The 18573-nt window shown below is 34.2% G+C and overlaps 1 protein-coding gene across 8 annotated transcripts in view; it reads left to right on the top strand.

Moving 5' to 3' along the window:
* Nucleotides 1-15934, top strand: part of PPP1R12A (protein phosphatase 1 regulatory subunit 12A) — a 159967-nt gene extending 144033 nt beyond the window's left edge. For 3 of the 8 annotated variants that reach the window (XM_049626001.1, XM_049626002.1, XM_049625996.1), the window contains 6 exons: nt 905-921; nt 1987-2122; nt 4041-4145; nt 9483-9530; nt 11966-12016; nt 12904-14535. In XM_049626001.1, the coding sequence (XP_049481958.1) occupies nt 905-921; nt 1987-2122; nt 4041-4145; nt 9483-9530; nt 11966-12016; nt 12904-13038 (492 nt within the window). In that variant the 3' untranslated portion in view covers nt 13039-14535. The other 5 variants (XM_049626003.1, XM_049625997.1, XM_049625999.1 and 2 more) reach the window with 4 other exon arrangements.
* The last annotated feature ends 2639 nt before the right edge of the window (nt 15935-18573 follow it).

The raw sequence follows: 18573 nt of genomic DNA, 5'->3' as shown, positions 1-18573 counted from the left end.
CCAGGCTCTGTGCTGACAGCTCAGAGCCTGGAGCCTGTTTCAGATTCTGTGTCTCCCTCTCTCTCTGCCCCTCCCCCGTTCATGCTCTGTCTCTCTCTGTCTCAAAAATAAATAAACGTTAAAAAAAAAAAAAAAATTAAAAAAAAAAAAAGAAAGTAAGTTTTAAACAAAATATTTGTATACTATTATACATAAAATACTTCAAGTATTCATTTGTTTGCTTCTCATGTTATTGCTTCAAAAACAGAAAAATGAGAAAAATAGTTGCTTTGGGATATCATGTAGTTAAACTTTATGTTTCTTAATATAAACATACTACTTTCTCCTGCAGGGTAGGTGTAAGTAATAAATATGTGTCTTAGTCTCTCTCTTTTTTTCTTCTAATTAAAAATATTGTATGATGGGGGCGCCTGGGTGGCTCAGTCGGTTGGGCGTCCGACTTCGGCTCAGGTCACAATCTCACAGTCCGTGAGTTCGAGCCCCGCGTCGGGCTCTGGACTGATGGCTCAGAGCCTGGAGCCTGCTTCTGATTCTGTGTGTCTCCCTCTCTCTCTGCCCCTCCCCCGTTCATGCTCTGTCTCTCTCTGTCTCAAAAATAAATAAAACGTTTAAAAAAAAAAATTAAAAAAAAAATTGTATGATGGTATTTTCAGAAATTCATAAAAGATGACCATAAATTGCCAAGTGTAATTAGTTGCATGGCTATTATGCATGAAAAATACAGTGATTCTGTTCTAGAACTTCTAAGAATAATCACATTACAGTTAAAACATATAGATAGTAAATAGAGAAGTTTAGTAGTGTGACAATAGCATAAATGTTATGTTAAATTTACTTGATCTATCAAGTTGCTTTAATAAAAGTATAGAAATTTAGTATGCCTGTGTTTTTCTCTTTTTTCTAGACGGATTCCATTTCTAGGTATGTTTTATATTTTTACTGACTTTTTTCTTATTTTTATTTTTAGATTTTTATTCCATGTTGCTTTTAGATACTTATGGATTTTGTGAGTTATTAAGATTATCTGAATAATAAAAATCTGTAGATGTTTAGACGACCTAATAACTGTTACCAGCTTTCTTTGTCAAAGCCTTTACTTCTAGTTAAATAGTCCCAGTAACTCACTAAGAAAGAAAATTTTTTCTTAAACCCTTACAACAGTGATAACTTTTTAAGTTTTCCTAATAACAGCAGGGGCTGATGAAACCCACCATAAATTTATTTGATGAGGTATTCTGAATCTTCTCTCCAATCCCTGCTTTAAACAAAAGAAAACCCGTGAAGACACTAAAAACTGTCATCTAGCTCAAAATTATTTACCTTTTAGAGAACCTCCACAGTGTCCTTGAGTCTAACCTCCATTCCATTTCTCTTGCCCATAACTGTTAACCAAAGCCTTGTAAAACCAAGAACAAATTTTTGTATACTACACATTTCCATTGAAATATGGAGGCAATAGCTTTTATCAAGAAAAGGTAACCTGAATTCAGAACGAGATAATAAGAGAATTCTTATGTACAAATGAGATATGTTCTTTCTGTTTAGGGCAGACCTATTATCTGTTTGGATAGACTAGTTTATCAAATCTAAAATTTTTAGACAACTGTATGCCACTTAAAGGAAAAGTGCTACCAAAAAGTATAATACACCATCAATTATAAGCCATGTTCTATGTTCTGATTTCAGAGATTTTAAAATGTAAAAAAAATGTACAATTTAAAATTGTTGAAATAATTTATCGTGATGTGAAACCAGTTCTGACTTTTGGATATAGATATATTGAATCTCTTCCTCAAATAATGGAAATGAATAATATTATAAATAACTTTCCACTTATAAAATGTATCATAAAAGTTGATTGATAATAGATGAGGGAGAATGTTATCTGCTGTTTTGGAATATCAAGTTCAAATGTAGTAGGATGCATGTTAATGTGAGCTGTAAAAGCCTTTAATAAAGATTTTGACTTTAATTCATCTTTTAAAGATATGAAACCAGTTCCACATCAGCTAGTGATCGGTATGATTCCTTATTGGGTCGCTCTGGATCATACAGCTATTTAGAAGAAAGAAAACCTTATAGTAGCAGGCTAGAAAAGGACGACTCAACTGACTTTAAAAAGGTACTTGGGTTATTCAGCTATATTTAATAAAAAAAATAATTGTTGGTTGATATATTGATATATTTGATATATTTGTGTTTAGATATTATTCCTGGAACTCATTATGAAATCAATATCTTGAAATAACTTAATTTTCAGTTTGGGGCACTAAATGGTAGATAGCCTATAAATAAATAGCTGTTTTGTTGTTTTTTTAAAGGAAAGAGACTCTATTTCACACTTAAGTGTCTCAGGCTAGTATGGTGATACTGTGATTGAGTTGAAAAGAGGCATGGGTATTGGGGATGTTTGTGTGTGCGTGCGCACACATTTTTCTTTACCTATTTGTTAATAAGAGGTGGCCAAAAAAAGGGAATAGAGCTTTCCTAGGAGAATAGAGTTTTTCCTAGGTAACTAAAAAACTTGTGGTAGCTTAAGTGCTATTACAGATTAAGGATGGAAGTATTTAGGAAGTAAGTCTTGGAAACTCAACAATCTAGGATTCTATCATAGTTCTTACATTTTTTGAGCTTAGAATAAACCTGATGAAATTTGTTGGGGGAAAAAGAAGCCTTGTGATACTTGTATGTGTTCCCCAGCTATTTGGCAGCTATTTGTATCACTTTCTTACAAACTAAGTCAGCAAGAGAAGGAAGGTGGGAGGTCGATTTACATTATGAATAAGATTGTCATTCATTCGATAAAGAATTGAACCCTGAACTGTGCTAAGTGGTGAGTTTCTACTTATCAGCAGTAGATTGAAGATGCTGTCATTACACTTATGGATATCTTCCATGTAGTAGAAGAGAGAGAAGTTATCATACAGTCATACTAGTAAATGTATAATTTGAAAATAGAAACAATTATCCTGAAGTAAAGGATCTGTGTTCTAAAAGTGTATAACAAAGGAAAGTTACAGGGCCTAGAAACAGATGTTCTGAAGAAGTGAAACTTCCAAAGTGAATCCCAGAAGGGTGATTAGTTAAACTGGCAGAATGGGACAAAAAAGTTTTCTACATGAACTGCAAAGACATTGACCTGATGGTAGAACAGCACAGGATGCATTGAAGTAATTAAATTTTCAGTATGGCTAGTAGAGCAGAAGGGATGGAGGTGTGACATTGCAGTTAGGTGTGCACGTCAGGACTAGACCATACCTGTTTTACAGGGTGTTTTAAGGATATCTTCATACTGAGGACCCTGAGAAGCTATTCAAGGGTTTCTAATGTCTGAGGGTTAATGGAATGGTTGGCATATGAAATTGAGATTGTAATTTGAAGAAGTTAACTCTTGCTGCTAATAGAACAAATTAGAAAGAGGTCAGGAAAACAGTTTTAATACTAAAATAGTCTAATAAGAGATGATTTTAGCCATCTGTAGTGGTAGTAGTAGAGATGAAGGGGAAAGAAGTAGTAGATTCAAGTGTTACGAAAGTATTCAAGAAATATTTCACTTTCCTTTAAATTTCATTAAAGGAAAAATACATTCATTAAATGATAAATACAACTGATGCTCCGTCTCAGTGTCAGGAATTCAAGAGAGATTGGTAGGCAGAGAGGTTTACAGACCCCAAATGAAGATCACTTGGAAGCTGTTCAACCCTTAGCTGTAACTGTCGTTAGTCTGTAGATATGTAGTCCCTCTTTATCATATAACTGAATTTTTTTAAATGGAAATAGAAAAGTTAGATTTTTTAGTGATGTCTTAAATTTGTAACATGATCTAATTTGTTAAAGAGTTTATATGGACAAACACCTGCATAGCATAACCAAAAATTTCTGCCTTGCAACCACAAAGCATTAAAATACTTTTTTAATGTCTCCTTTAATGGCTTCTATCTCTTATTAATCTCTCTGTTTCAGTATTGCAAATAATCAATGTGAAATCTTAAAATATTAGGAGAGCAGAAAAGTAATTTGTTCTACCCTAATTTTTACAGCTTTATGAACAAATTCTAGCTGAAAATGAAAAGCTGAAAGCACAGCTCCATGATACGAATATGGAACTGACAGATCTTAAATTACAATTGGAAAAGGCCACCCAGGTTTGTACCTTTTTCTGTTCATTACCCTGAAGGTAATAGTTGTGATTTATTCTGTCTAAAAAACTGGACTGAAATATTCTCAGATGTTTCTTTGAAAGATACGTTTGGTTACTGATAATAGCTTATCAGTAAGAAGGAATCAAGATCATACAGTTTAATGATGACTTCATTTTACTTCTTTCTAGAACGAATTAACAATACAGAAGTATAGGGGTACCTGGGTGGCTCAGTTGGTTAAACATTTGACACTTAGTCTCTGGTCATGATCTCAGTCATGAGATAGAGCCCCGTGTCAGATGCTGTCAGTGCAGAGCCCACTTGGGATTCTCTCTTTCCCTCTCTTTCTCTGCCCCTACACCATGCGTGCACAGTGTGTACTCTCTCTTTCTCAAAATAAATAAACTTAAACACACACACACACACACACACACACACACACAGATGTATAGCCTTGTAGTGGAAAGTTGAGGTGTTTTTAAGCCTTTTAATGCTTATGTTGTGATACATACAGGGCTTAAATGCTTATTTCCAGAATACCAAATGTAGCAGGGTTTTAAAAGCATCTGTACAGAATCTTCTTAAGGCCGTAAAATAATTTTGTAATCACTGTTTTTTAGTTTAATGTTTTATTTATTTTTGAAAGAAACAGAGTGAGAGTGGGGGAGGGGCTGAGAGAGAGGGAGACACAGAATATGAAACAGGCTCCAGGCTCTGAGCTGTCCACACAGAGCCCAGGGTGTGGGGCTCGAGCTCACGAACTGTGAGACCACGACCTGAGCCGAAGTCTGGCCCTTAACCAACTGAGCCACCCAGGCACCCCTATAATCACTTTTATTCATTATAAATATTTTCTGTTTGTTCCTTAAAAAGTAATTTGATATAATAATGCTGGGATGAGATAGTTTGTCGTTAACGCTTTTTACCTACCTTCTATGCAGCAGCCTACATGAGACCATCTTAGACAAGAAAATTGGGATAGCTGAACAAAATTCACAGCTGTATATATGATGTAGGATACATTTGATCTAGGAATTGTTTCCTAAGCTTTTTTCATGGAATACTATAATTGTGGGAGATAGTGATAGACACATTCCTTCCTCATTCTCTACCTGTTCTCATTCAAAGAGAAAAGTTTTGTAACCCAAGAATCTTGGGAAATACTATACTACATCTTAGAAGTTTTATAGGATACTATTCATGTGTTAAAAGCCTCTAAGGGGTCCCATAATTTTTAAGAAAACAAACTTGTTTAATTTTAACATGAGACCTTCTAGTATAAACACATTTCTGCAGTACAACTTTTGGAATCCAGTTTGAAGTCACTGATCTAAAAATGGCATCTCCAGTTGTATAAATGAGACTGTATACTTTCATTGGTCATTCTTTTATACTTTTTTGTAATTTTTTAAGTTCTCTATGTGAACTTCTACTTGTTACTAGGTCCCTTCTTGTTGTTAACCACTATTACATTGTGAAGCAATTGGCAATGCACAGTGGAGGCTTTGCTAAAATTCCAGGAGTTAAGATAACCTTATGAGCTTATTCAGCTCTGCAGATTCCATCAGTTGATGAGGGTTTACTATAAGGATATACAGAGAAGTAAGTCAGAACAAGAACACATTTCACAGTGAGGTGTCATAAAAACTTAGAATGTCATACAAGTTACAACTTGCTGGTTTATGCTTAGGCTTTATGGTAAACTGGAAAGTCATCTTTCTTTGGGTTGCATTAGTAGCTTTGTGAGCCTCCTCATATAAAAATATCATAACTAGTTTTCTGAAAATAGCTTTAGCTCTAGAGATTTGATCATAATGTTTTCCAAATAAAAATGTTCACTGCTTTAAAAAGAAAAAAAGCTCACTGCTTTCTACAGCAGTGTCCTGTAACTGGTGAGTCAACTAATCTGTGTTTTTACTGCTTACTACCTTCTCTGTTTTTCTGCTCTCTGCGTTACCCTGTTGTCATTTCATTCTTCCTATATGTCTCTCATTCGAATTCTACAAGAGAGGAGAACTGATAGAATTAGCCAGTTATTATCAGCATGGAGCAGGCCTGTTACAGCTCACGGTCTTGTTAGTGAAAAGTCCAATTTCATAGGACAGTGGACAACCTATAGCAAGTTGCCTTTGGGTCCTGTACCAATTTCTGATCCTGTGGACTGTGGCCAGTAAAGTCACTGGATTAAAAAGTATGACAGCTTCTGCCTTAGCAGACATTCTGAGTACCATGCCCAGTATACTGAATGAATAATGGGAAGGGTAATTCAGAGTTTAAGACATCGGTAAGTATTCAGAGTTACTATCTTAGTTGGAAAACCTATGTAAATGTTATTTGTAAAATTTAAGGATATATGTAAAAGCAGAACTGATAAACATTAAGCTTTTTGTTCAACTCTAGAGTATTTATCCTGAGTATTTAAGTCTACTATGAATCATTCCACCTGATTTTTTAATTTTCTATTTTAAGCATTACTTCCATAACATAGTGGTGGCAGTTTGATAGTTGCATGGAGTTTTTTCCAAGGGATATCATCCTATTAATCATATGTTTGATAATAGTTGGCCAAGGGACTCTAGAATCTTTAAGTCCCATCTTAGTCCAGCCACCCTCCTCCTTGTAGTCTCCAACAGAGGGAAATAGGCTGATTTACCAAAAACTGGTTTGATGAATATTTTGTCAAATGTCATTTCACTAGATTTAGTAATTATGATTTTAACAGCTTATTAACTATAAGATTTACCAGAAATATTAACTAGTTAATAAAATTGATTTTTAACATAAGAAATTAGCACATAAATCATAAAGTTGCTAAAATGTCCCTATATGAAGAAAACTCCTCAATAAAATGCCAATTTTCCATCTAAACTTTTATTAACTTACATATAATGGCATTGTTTCAGCTATTTCTGATTTCTTTCGGGTGCTTTTGAATGTCATTTTTAAATTTTTCAGTCTTTTTCTTTTTCTTTCTTCTTTTTTTTTTTTTAAGTAATCGCTACGGAACTCAAACCCACGACCCTGACACCAAGAGTCACATGCTCTCCTGAATGAGCCAGCCAGATGCCCCTACATCTTTCAGTCATTTAAACATTTTTAGGATTCATTTGCAGATCTTCAAGGGGCACATTATATTAGCCTTTGTTTTGTATTTCTAGCAATTAAAATATAAATTTAAATTTAAAAACAACAAAAAGAAATCAGAATTAGTTGAAAAGTTTTTATATTTGATACATATATATTTTATATTTGATTTCTAACAATAAGTAATGAAAATGTCGACTTTTCTTTTTCCAGAGAGAGTAAGCACAAAAGCATAAAACCATTTAAAACAACAGAGAGAGGGAAGGATACCCAGCTATGATTAGATCTTTAAATTTTATATACCATAACCACAAAAAAAGAAATTGTGATAAAAGGATCAAAAAGTAACGGTTGCAAGTCTTAATAATACTAAAGCATGAATACTGAAAGGGCTGACAGAACAGAAAATTGTATAAAGAAACATTTAGGGGTGCCTGACTGGCTCAGTTAGTAGAGCTTGCAACTCTTGATTTTGGAGTTGTAAATTCAATCCCTGTGTTGAGTGTAGAGATTACTTAAAAATAAAATCTTTAAAAAGAAAAAAAAAAACATTTAATGATGAAATACATTTTTAAGTAAATTTTGTAGTTAATAGTCATAAAAGAGCATTCTTGTTAATAAAGTTGCCAAAAAACAGGGCACCTGGGTGGCGCAGTCCATTGAGCATCCGACTTCAGCTCAGGTTATGATCTCTCAGTTTGTGGGTTTGAGCCCCATGTCAGGCTCTGTGCTGACAGCTCAGAGCCTGGAGCCTGATTCAGATTCTGTGTCTCCCTCTCTCCGCCCCTCCCCCACTCTCTCACTCTCAAAAATAAACTTTAAAAAATGTTACTTATCATTCTTCTAAAAAAGGTGTCAAAGGGGCACCTTGGTGGCTCATTTGGTTAGATATCCAACTTCGGCCCAGGTCATAATCTCACTGTGTGTGGGTTTGAGCCCCACATCAGGCTCTCTGCCGTTAGCGAAGAGCCTACTTAGATCCTCTGTCTCACTTTCTCTCAGCCCCTCCCCAACTTGCTCTCTTTCTCTCTCTCAAAAATAAAATAAACATTTAAAAAAAGTTGTCAAAAACTATTTTGGGGGGCACCTGGTTGGTTCAGTCGATTAAGCGGCCGACTTTGGCTCAGGTCATGATCTCATGGCTCATGGGTTTGAACCCAACATCAGGCTCTGCACTGACAGTTCAGAACCTGGAGCCTGCTTCAGATTTTGTGTCTCCCTCTCTCTTTCTCTCCCTCCCCTGCTTGTACACTCTCTTTCTCAAAAATAAATGAATAAACATTAAAAAAAAAAAAACAAAAAACACTTCTAGTAATTGGTAAGATTGATTATTCAGCAAATTCACTTTTGGGAAGTGAGCCATTTGATGAGTTGTTGGTTGTTTTTTGTTTTTTTTTTCCAGCAAAGTGACCAGGAATCCCAAGGGAGATAAATGTACAGAAGTCAGTGTAAGTCAGAAAGAACTAGGATAGAACTTGTTTTTTAACTGGGTCTTTTACTCAGTATTCATATGCAGAGCTTTGTGGTGTTACATGCACCATATGACTTAAAATCCCAAGGGTCCTTTCCATCCCCCAAATCTCAGGGGACTTTGTCAACTTTGAGTTGATCACATTGTACAGGAAGCAGGAAAATGAGTCCTAAGTTCACCAGGAGAAGAAAAGCTATATAGCTAGGATTTCTTCTAAGTGACCAGGAGTATGAACCTTACTTACCAATTTTGGAACATGGGTGATTGTTAACGAAAACTCTAGAGAGAGAGAGTGGGCAAGACTAAGCTGGGAGAGAAAACAAAATTTAGGCCAGTTCACTGGTTTGTCTGCATGGATATTTCACTCAATCTAGTCCGAACTACATTTCAGTCAAGGTCTTAGAATTTGACCATTCGGATTAGCCACTCCTCCTGGTGGTGTAGGAAAGGAGAGAGTTTGAGCATTGGAGGAGAAACTGGAGGATGTTTTTGGTGTTGTTCCACAGTTCTCCTCCTTCCTTACCCCGTACTATACTATGTAAAGACCTGAGGAAAGTGTAATGTAGTCCGTGAGAGCTGTGGACACCATTCTGTTTCTAAGCATTCCTTTAACTTTTTATTGTTTCAATACAAAACTGATTTTTATTTATACCTGTGTATTCCTCTACCTGAATAGTGTGACTTATTTGAATACCACTAGAGGAGAGCTACTGTGGTCCTCCTCCACTACCACCCCCCACCTTTACTGTACTTAGATCCCTTTTATATTTCTTACTTTGTTACAGAGGCAAGAAAGGTTTGCTGATCGGTCACTATTGGAAATGGAAAAAAGGGTAAGTGTCCATTTTATTGAGTAAGTAATCTTTTTCCCCTGTTATTGTTTTATATAAGCAATAGTGGAGGATTTTTTTCTTTTAGTTTTGGCTTTATGGTTGATAGTTTTAATTAGTGTAGATTAATGTTAATTTAATTAGGAATGTTTTCTGGTTTAGCTTCTTTATACAGTTCTATGGGATCTCTGTAGGTGTGAAATAACCCTGCCTCTGTAGGTGTTAAGACTTAATTTACCATGTTATTCCTTTAATGGATTAAAAAAAATCTTTGCCTTCATTCTGAAATGTACACATTGTGGTAATGAATCTGATGTTTTTGATATGCCATTTATCTCCTTTGGTTTTCTGTGGTGATATACTTAAAACATTTTGATCATGTATACATTTAGTTTAATTGTTTGCAAAATTTAAAGTTTATAAAGATTCTAAGAACATCAAATTTTAAAATTCTTTTTAAATTAATGATGCTTTACTTAATTTTGAATTTAAATATTTAACTTAAATAGGATATTTTAAACAAAAAAATGATTATTAGAAAAGCCTTTTTGCTCTTTTTTGTCTCTGTAATTTTTTAGCTGGCTGTGATAATAGTCACGTGTATTTTTTCATTTATTGTTATTGCTCAAGGGTCTTACAGTGGCCATAGGAATAACTCTACAAGTTTAGTTTGAGCAGTTCAGAATGTATAAATGATCAAAAGTTAAAGGAAAATGCCCAAAAAGTGTCTGTCTGTTCACGTGAGCTGTGGTTAGAGAAGTTATATCCTGGGTAGCTGTGATCTCTAAGTCAAAGAATAAATAATCAGGAGCAGTTGATAAAACATTTTCTTCCATTCCATTATAAAAATAGCCAATTTACCTTTTTGACCAAAAACAAAAAAGAGAGAGAGAGAGAAATGATGTCTGTCCTTTTTTATTCTTGGCTTGCACATACATGATACATATATTCATACTCTGACATTCTCATCTGACTCCTTTGCCTGCCTGTCAAATGCAGATAAATTACTGAGTAGCTAATCTGCTTCCATTTTAACAGACATTAGTAATCATAGTATTAATAATAACTGCTAGCATTTATTCAGTGTACCAGGCAGGCACTGGGCTAAGCACTTTACATACATTTTCTCGTAACCATACTTTTTAATGTTAATAAGTTTGCCAAACAGAAGAAATTGCCTGCATCTTTATAATTGCTATTTTGGTGATAAGACAGATATAGACAAGTGTTCTTGTCTTCTTTACCAGAAAATAGTTAAAATCTTGAAGGTACCTAATAAAATTAAGGATGATGGGGCAGAAGGAAATAGGCTATTTATGATACTTCAAGTTACGAGGATCAAATATGACACTATATATCCTAGTGTTTTGGGAAATGCAGTGGTTTTTATGAATTAGTCATGGCTGTATTACTAACTAGCAGAAAGTCCTATTCATAGGAAATAACATTTTTGTCTATGTAATAGTGTTTAAACAAGTTAAAAATAGAATAACATGGTACTTAAAAGACTATGAGTAGGATCCTTTTTTTTTTTTTTTTACATCATATAACCTAAAACATTAACATTTACAGTAAATGTACTGCTTTACTAAATATCAACATTAATTATTAATCTGGGAAAGAATGTCTTGGGAATTCATAGTGATTAAACTAAATTTAAATGGTTTGTATCTGAAAGGTGACCGGCAAGAGTCAGTATCTTCTGGGCGGTATGACCTAACCAAAGTTTTACAGCACATTAATTACTGCTGCTTGCTTTTTGCATAACACCCTAGAATGCTTATTATTTAAGGCAGAATAAAACAGTACACTGCAGTAACGTATTGTATGTTGCCTTTGCCTGTCACTCTTTGAAAGGAGGAACATGAAAATACATGCTGCAGCTGCTGCTTCATTAGAGTCACGGCATCAGTGCTGCACACAGTATCAAGCTCAGTACAAAACTGTAAAGCCAACTGGATAAATAATGGCTAGTAAACCTTGCAGGTGGAGGAGATGAACTTCTCTTAGATCCTTTTGAAAGTTTACACATATTTTAGGCATGTTTGCTTCTTGCGTTTCTGCTTCTGTCACTGTAGAATAATTGCATCTATGTGTGGGGTTTTTTTTCCTCTCTACATAATCCTCAGTCTTGAGTATTGGTTTATTCTATGCCTAAGTTTAAATGAACTGAAAAAACAGTTTGAACATGTTATGTAGCATCTTACCTTAAAGTCAAAGCTTTAAAGAAAGAGCTTATAGAAATTAATAAAAATAATAATCTTCATATTTATTTCTTGAAAGAAATTTGGAAAGCTCTTTGCACATCACTGGCATCACATCTTTTTCCACACTGCTCCTGATTTGATTTTTGACTCTAAAGTGTCACTATTTCACAACTTAGAGAATTAAGAATATAATAATTATGTGATAAATATTGGTACCTTAAATTGATCTAGGAACGAAGAGCTCTAGAAAGAAGAATATCTGAAATGGAAGAAGAGCTCAAAGTAAGTAAACCATGCTACTACTTACTTATGAGAGACCGTGCTGTTTACGAACTTAAATTTTACGGAACTAATAACATACTGTGTTCACGTTAATTGTTCTCAACACTGATTGTGTAATTTGTGAATTATCCATATGCCGTGCTTCTCTTTATTCCTAAATCTAGGTTTTAGGTGAGCTAGGAGAACATTTATAATTCAAATCTTTTTGTTAATCAATTTTTATGGCTGTTTTGATAGTCAAGTGTAGAAGAAATTAGACATTAATGACTGTAAGATTTGGGATTTAGTATTTATTCTTCACATTTCACATACTCTGTTTCTTGGAGAGTAAATGGTGGAGTGGGGATCGATACAAGTGTTTTCCTTTGAAAATAAAGGACTTTACGGTAGTGGGCCAGCAGAGCTGTATTTTATGGAACTCTGAATTACCTGTAGAAGTAACAATTTGTTTTGAATGTTGGAAGGAACACTTCTTGCAGAGGGAACAAAAATAGCACAGTTAATTGATTACCTTTCATCATATTGTCTTGCATAAAATATCTTTATCACATTATGAATTAATGAACTGATACTTATGAAAATGTGCCTATAGAATTAGACTGTCAAGATTTAATTATTGTATTGCTGAATTTGGTTCTTTGTTAGAATATTATTACTGAATGACTTTGGAGACAAATTTTTTGGATTTTGTTTGTTTATGTATTTTGTTTGATATGGAATTTTAGGACTACACTATTTACCTTTGTGAATCTCATGGAATATCCTTTTAAGACTCTTAATTTTTTTCCTCTTATATTCATTTATCTGTGATTCTTTGTATTTTTATTGTCCTCTTTTCCATTTTCTTATTTTTTATTTTCTATTTCTTTATGTTCTAATTCCTGCAGAACCTGCACCAAATAAAGCAAATTCAGACTCTGAGAGAGTTAAATGAACGACTGCTGACTGAGAATAGGGCCTTGACAAGAGTGGTAGCCAAGCGCTCAGGGTTCTGTAGGCAACTGCAGTCTGTGAACCTATAACTTGTAGTTTCATCATTTCTTCTTGGTAGAGCCAGGCAGGTGTTTTTGTATTAGTAAGCGTGTCTTGAGCTCACTTTTACAAATTAATGCCATTGTGTCTGTAGCTTATCTTACAACTGTTAATTATGCATGGCTTCTCAGAATGTTAGAAAGTGTCACTAATTGTATATTCTGACTGATAAACTATAGTGAATTTACAGAACGGTTTAGGGATTTAAAGACTTGTCTGCACTTTTGCAAAAGCTTGTGCACATTTTTGGCTCTACAGATAATTTATGGATTAAAACTATGACCATTTAAAATTCTTGACTAGAAAGAAAAAGGAACGTAAACAGTGTAACATGTATTTTACATACAATTAATATGTTGAAGGTGACGATTAAACATGTTTTATCTGTTTTTCAAAATGATGTCATTTTCACTCAGAACCACTTCAGGTAATATTCACTTAGTCCTTTACAGTGGTATCCTGATACATAAACTTCACATTACTGTATTTTATAACCATATATTCTGAAAACAAGAATTGATTCATTCCACATAAATTTAAACTCTTCATAAAGATTTTGCTTAAGGTAATTTTGCCAAGTAGAAGTTTTACTTTTGTCTAATTTTACAATCTAGTACATCTTGAAAGCTGAGGAAAGGTAGTAGAAAACTATTTCCAGTGTCTTGCAAAGTATGTTAGTGTCCAAAGTATAAACTGTTCTACTTCCTAGCAAATCTGGCAGAGCACATGGAATTTAAGTCATTCTTAGTAGAAAATCCAGTTTACTGTAACATTTTCACCCCCTCCTTCAGTTTGTCTATAGAACAGAAAATAGATTTCCTTTGAGGACCTGAGCGTGTGTTTTTCTCTTTGTTCCAAATACTGGTTGTTTTTTCAGTGCTTAGATATTTTCATAAATATATTTTGGCTTATAAGTTATTTTATACTATTCCAATAATAGGAATAATTGTTATCGTTTAATGAGCACCTATCTTGGATCAGACACTGTAGTACATGCGTAAGCTTAGTACTACAGTTGAATCCTTTAAGGAATTCTAATAATTTAGAACAAGTCTAACTCCCTCAAAACTTCCCTAAATAGGCTGGTTTTCTTGTGGAATAATATTTAAGGTCCGATGTAAATAAAGTAAAAGGCTTTGGTTTAGGTGCTGATAGAAGTCTTAGAGGAACTCCCTTTGAGAGCCTATCCTAACAAAAACAGGCTTCATTTTCTTGGCTGCTCTAATACAGTGTGCTTGTGAGTCATAATATCAAGTGATTTAGTACATTCCAAATGATAACTTTGGGAAAATAAACTTCTCATTCCATCATTTATTAAACTAATTAGCGTCACAAATCAAGTTTTTTCTTTCTTCTACGTTTTAGCCACTAGAAATTTATATAACTGACAAAGCTTGTTCATGTGTCTTGTGGTGAAAATATAAAAACACTAAGGGTAACATTTTTATCTTCCTATTGAAGTAAAACCTTTTCTTTTATTTTTACCCTCATAGATGTTACCAGACCTAAAAGCAGACAACCAGAGGCTAAAGGATGAAAATGGGGCCTTGATCAGAGTTATAAGCAAACTTTCCAAATAAAAAAAAGGAAAAAAAAAAGCAGCAAGTAATGGAATTGCACATATGAGCAACCCAGTGGACCATAATTGACAGTCACTGGAAGCCTGGGAAGAATCCAGGGAGACTGTCATTTTCGGATATCCTGCCAAATGCCCTCTTATCTAGGAATTTTGTTTTGTTTAATTTTCTGGGTTTTTTTTTTTTTTTTTTTTCTTGTATCAAGACCATTGTTTCATGTTAATGCAGCTGCTGAGAAGATTTTTTTTTTTAATGACTGAGAAAACTTGTTTACAGCTCCAGCATTTAAGGAAAGTGTTCAAGGCCAGATATGCCTCAGAGATATTTAACCAGTAAGCCTTAGTTGTACATAAATACTTTTGTGTCAACAAAAACTTTCAGCTCTCACAGAAGACAGTTATTCAACATTTTTTGATGTGCCACAGTTTCCAGTTTTTCGATATTTTTTTGCTTTACATCTAAGTTTGGGTTTGTATTTTTTCCTTCTAACTCTTCATGTGGCAGACTCATCTATGTTTTCACAGCTTTCTCATTTACAGAAAAGAACACCTGTTCTCCTGATATCATTGTCATGTATTAGGCTAATGCTCTGTTGTCTTCCGCCTGGAACTGAATTGCTTGGTGGAACATTTGCTTTCACTGTTTGTGCAATATGCATTTATTTCTTATATGAATGCTTTAAAGTCAATTGAGATTAGATTCTTTTAAGTCCTATTTTCTGCCTTTGTTGGTCACTTTTTTGTTTTTGTTTGTTTTTTATTGTAGTATATAATCTTCACATTCATTTTAGCAGGTACTGAGTGATGCTGTATATATAAATAAGTGTATTGTTTTGATTTTTAGACCACCACATGGCATGCTTGACTATTTTCTTAATTCAAATGTCTGTTAATGCAAAGTAGGCTACTCCATAATAGTGTTAAAAACAAAATTTGCTAACAATGTGATATAAAGACTTAAAAAGTAACACATTATGTGGGGCCCTATCTTTACAAAAGTTTTCTACTGTAAAGTGCTTTTACTTTTATTTTCAGTTTTCATTTGATAGTATTCAACCACAACTAAAGTTGCATAAGATAATTGCTTCACATTTCACATACCTATATTTATCTGAGTGCTGTCTAAAACTGTTGTGCTAGCCAAAGTAATGCTATGAAATCATTTGCAGACTTAACCGTGAGTTAATGTTAAATGCACTGTTATTGCCATGTGAAGAGGCATTGACTTTGATACCACCATCATGTTCAGACCATTTTATACATTTCAGTGGCCTTTTTAAAAAAAAAAAAAAAAAAAAAAAAAAGCAAAACCAAGTACATAGTGAAGATGGCTTTTATTTGGACAAATAGCTTTTATATTTTCATCAAACCATGCAAAAAAATACCACATCTTTCTGGCACATAACTGTCTCCTTAACCACTGAACAGTTCAGCCATTTGAATAAATTGTACATTGTAAAGCTTATAGTAGCTAATTGTATTATTGATTGTATTGTATACTATATTAAATGTGAATTTGTACCCCTTCATTTTAAAAGGTCATTGTGTTCTACTGCCTATTTTAGATTACTTTGGGGCTGGGAAAGGGTGTTTTGGTAAGCAGGATTTTAAGTCCTCTCTCTCTTGATTGGTTTTATGAAGATATAAGGTTATGCTCTTACTACCAAGCTCAGGATTCTTGATTTTTAAAGGTACAAGGATAGTTATGGGAATTTTATTTTTGGTTATATTTGAACTGTATGAATGGTGGGTCTGAATATAGAGAATTTCCATGGTCTTATGTGGACGTAAAATATACAGATAATTGATCAGTTTGAGTGACTGCAACATGTTCTGGTTGCACAACAGTTAGGCATGCTAAGGATTATATTTGTGAAGTTTGGATGCCTGTGAAGAATGATTAAATACATGTTTCTAATATTTTAGTGTTTTGTATTTAGGTTATTTATTCTTTGTATCTAAAACTGAACAGCTACTGTGCTATATTGATTTTATTGGTAGTATTGAGCAGACCTTGTTTCTGCATGAAACTAGTTGCAAAACCCACTATTTTGGAAATAAAAATGTATTTTGACATATACAAATAAAATGAATAAAACTATTTTAAATGTGTGACCTTTTACTGAAGACACTTAAATTTTGTTCTGAGATATTTAAATTCTGCATGGGTATTTTTTCACTAATTGCTTTACTTGGATTCCAATTTGAATAATTTTCAAAATTGTAATATTGTGATAATTTGCACAACATTGTACATGCACATCTGTAAATGCAATCTTAATTGCCATATTTATGCAATCTGTGTACCAATTTCGACAAATGTTTATATATTTTACATAAAGCTGTCTGTATGCAGAATCTGAGAACTAGTTTTTTTATGATAATAACTGGGTAAAAAATAATAGCGAGTTTCAAGATAGTAGCTTTGTAGCATGAGATTTCATTCACATAGACATTTTGTGGTTTCTAAATTAAACCTGTGCTTTTTCTTAGCTGCAGACATAGGCTTGGGAATACATATAAAGATAATACTCCATTGAAATGTAAAATAACACATCATTCCTCAACCTGGGTTTGTCCCAAGTTCAGCCCCTCATCTACTTGCACATCTATAACTACATAAAAGAGACACTTTTAATTTGGGGAACTTTGGTAAAGGACTTGTGGCAAGCCTTTGTTTACATTAATATAAGAATTCAATTCTATTTTTTCTATTTTCAGTACTTGTTTTCCCTAAGCATGCTCACAGAACTAAGAACATTACTGTTGTTTGTCCTGCATAAAAGAATTTCACGTGCACATACTTCAAAGCCAAATGAAAAGCAGCTATAGAACTGTGTCAGAGAGGTCTCATACAAAAAGTAGGTATTTACCAATCCACTCGACTACTTTACTCTTTTGCTTAGAAGTTTGTTATCACTTAGTCTTTCCTGGCCAATCTGAACAGTCATGACTCTCCATGTCATAAGTTGTCATAAGAAGAAAATCATCCAGAGCCCAGTTCTCTTCAGACCAGGACCATGTGTTTCCCTTAGGACACAATAGTCTTGTAGTTTGCCCTCCACTTCATCATTAGAAGCAGAATACAGCAGACTCCACTAACAACTATGAACTACCCATTGGTGAAAACCTTTGGCCACAAACATGAAGTCTGACTGATGAGCAGTCTTTTCTGTGATGTCCACGTGTTATACTGTATACGTGTAATCTCTGTGCATGAGTGCGTGTACACAAGCTGCTGTCCAAAAAGGATGGAGTATAGAATAAAATTGTTTTTCCTATTGTATATAGCTCTAGATACCTAAATACATTGCTTGACTCATTTTGGAAAGGTTCTCTGGAGTTAAATGCTTTGGAAATGACAGATTGGTCTTTCTCTGAGGTAACTGACGGAGAGTGTCTTATTTCTGTTCTTTGCCTACAAAATGACCAGATTACACAGCAATAAATTTAGGGCTCCTGGGTGGCTCAGTTAAGCATCTGACTTCGGCTCAGGTCATGATCTCACAGTTGGTGAGTTCGAGCCCCACTTATCTCTCTTTTGTTCCTTGTTCGCTTGCACCCTCTCTCTCTCTCTCAAAAAAATAAAAAATGAAAATAAATAAAAATAGAAACATCGAGGAGTCAGGAGTTTAAGATATTATAATAAGGTAACATAATTTGCTTATTACCATAACTTGAAATTTTATTACAAGATGTTTTTGTTTATTTTTGGTTTTTTTTTAAAGAGACTGAGGAGGAACAGAGAGAGGGAGAGAGAATCCCAAACAGGCTCCGCATTTATCAGCACTGAGCCCAACACAGGACTTGAACTCGTGGACGTTGGGATGACCTAAGCCAAGACCAAGAGTCAGACAGACACTTACCCAACTGAGCCACCCAGGTGCCCTTATTACAAGTTGTTTAAAGTTTATTATAAGTGAGCTTTTCTGAGCAGGTCTGTCACAAC

Source organism: Panthera uncia, chromosome B4 (genome assembly GCF_023721935.1).
Source record: "Panthera uncia isolate 11264 chromosome B4, Puncia_PCG_1.0, whole genome shotgun sequence".
Taxonomy (NCBI): domain Eukaryota; kingdom Metazoa; phylum Chordata; class Mammalia; order Carnivora; family Felidae; genus Panthera; species Panthera uncia.
The sequence above is the reverse complement of the archived record's forward strand: the minus strand, read 5'-3'. Positions and strand labels throughout refer to the sequence as shown.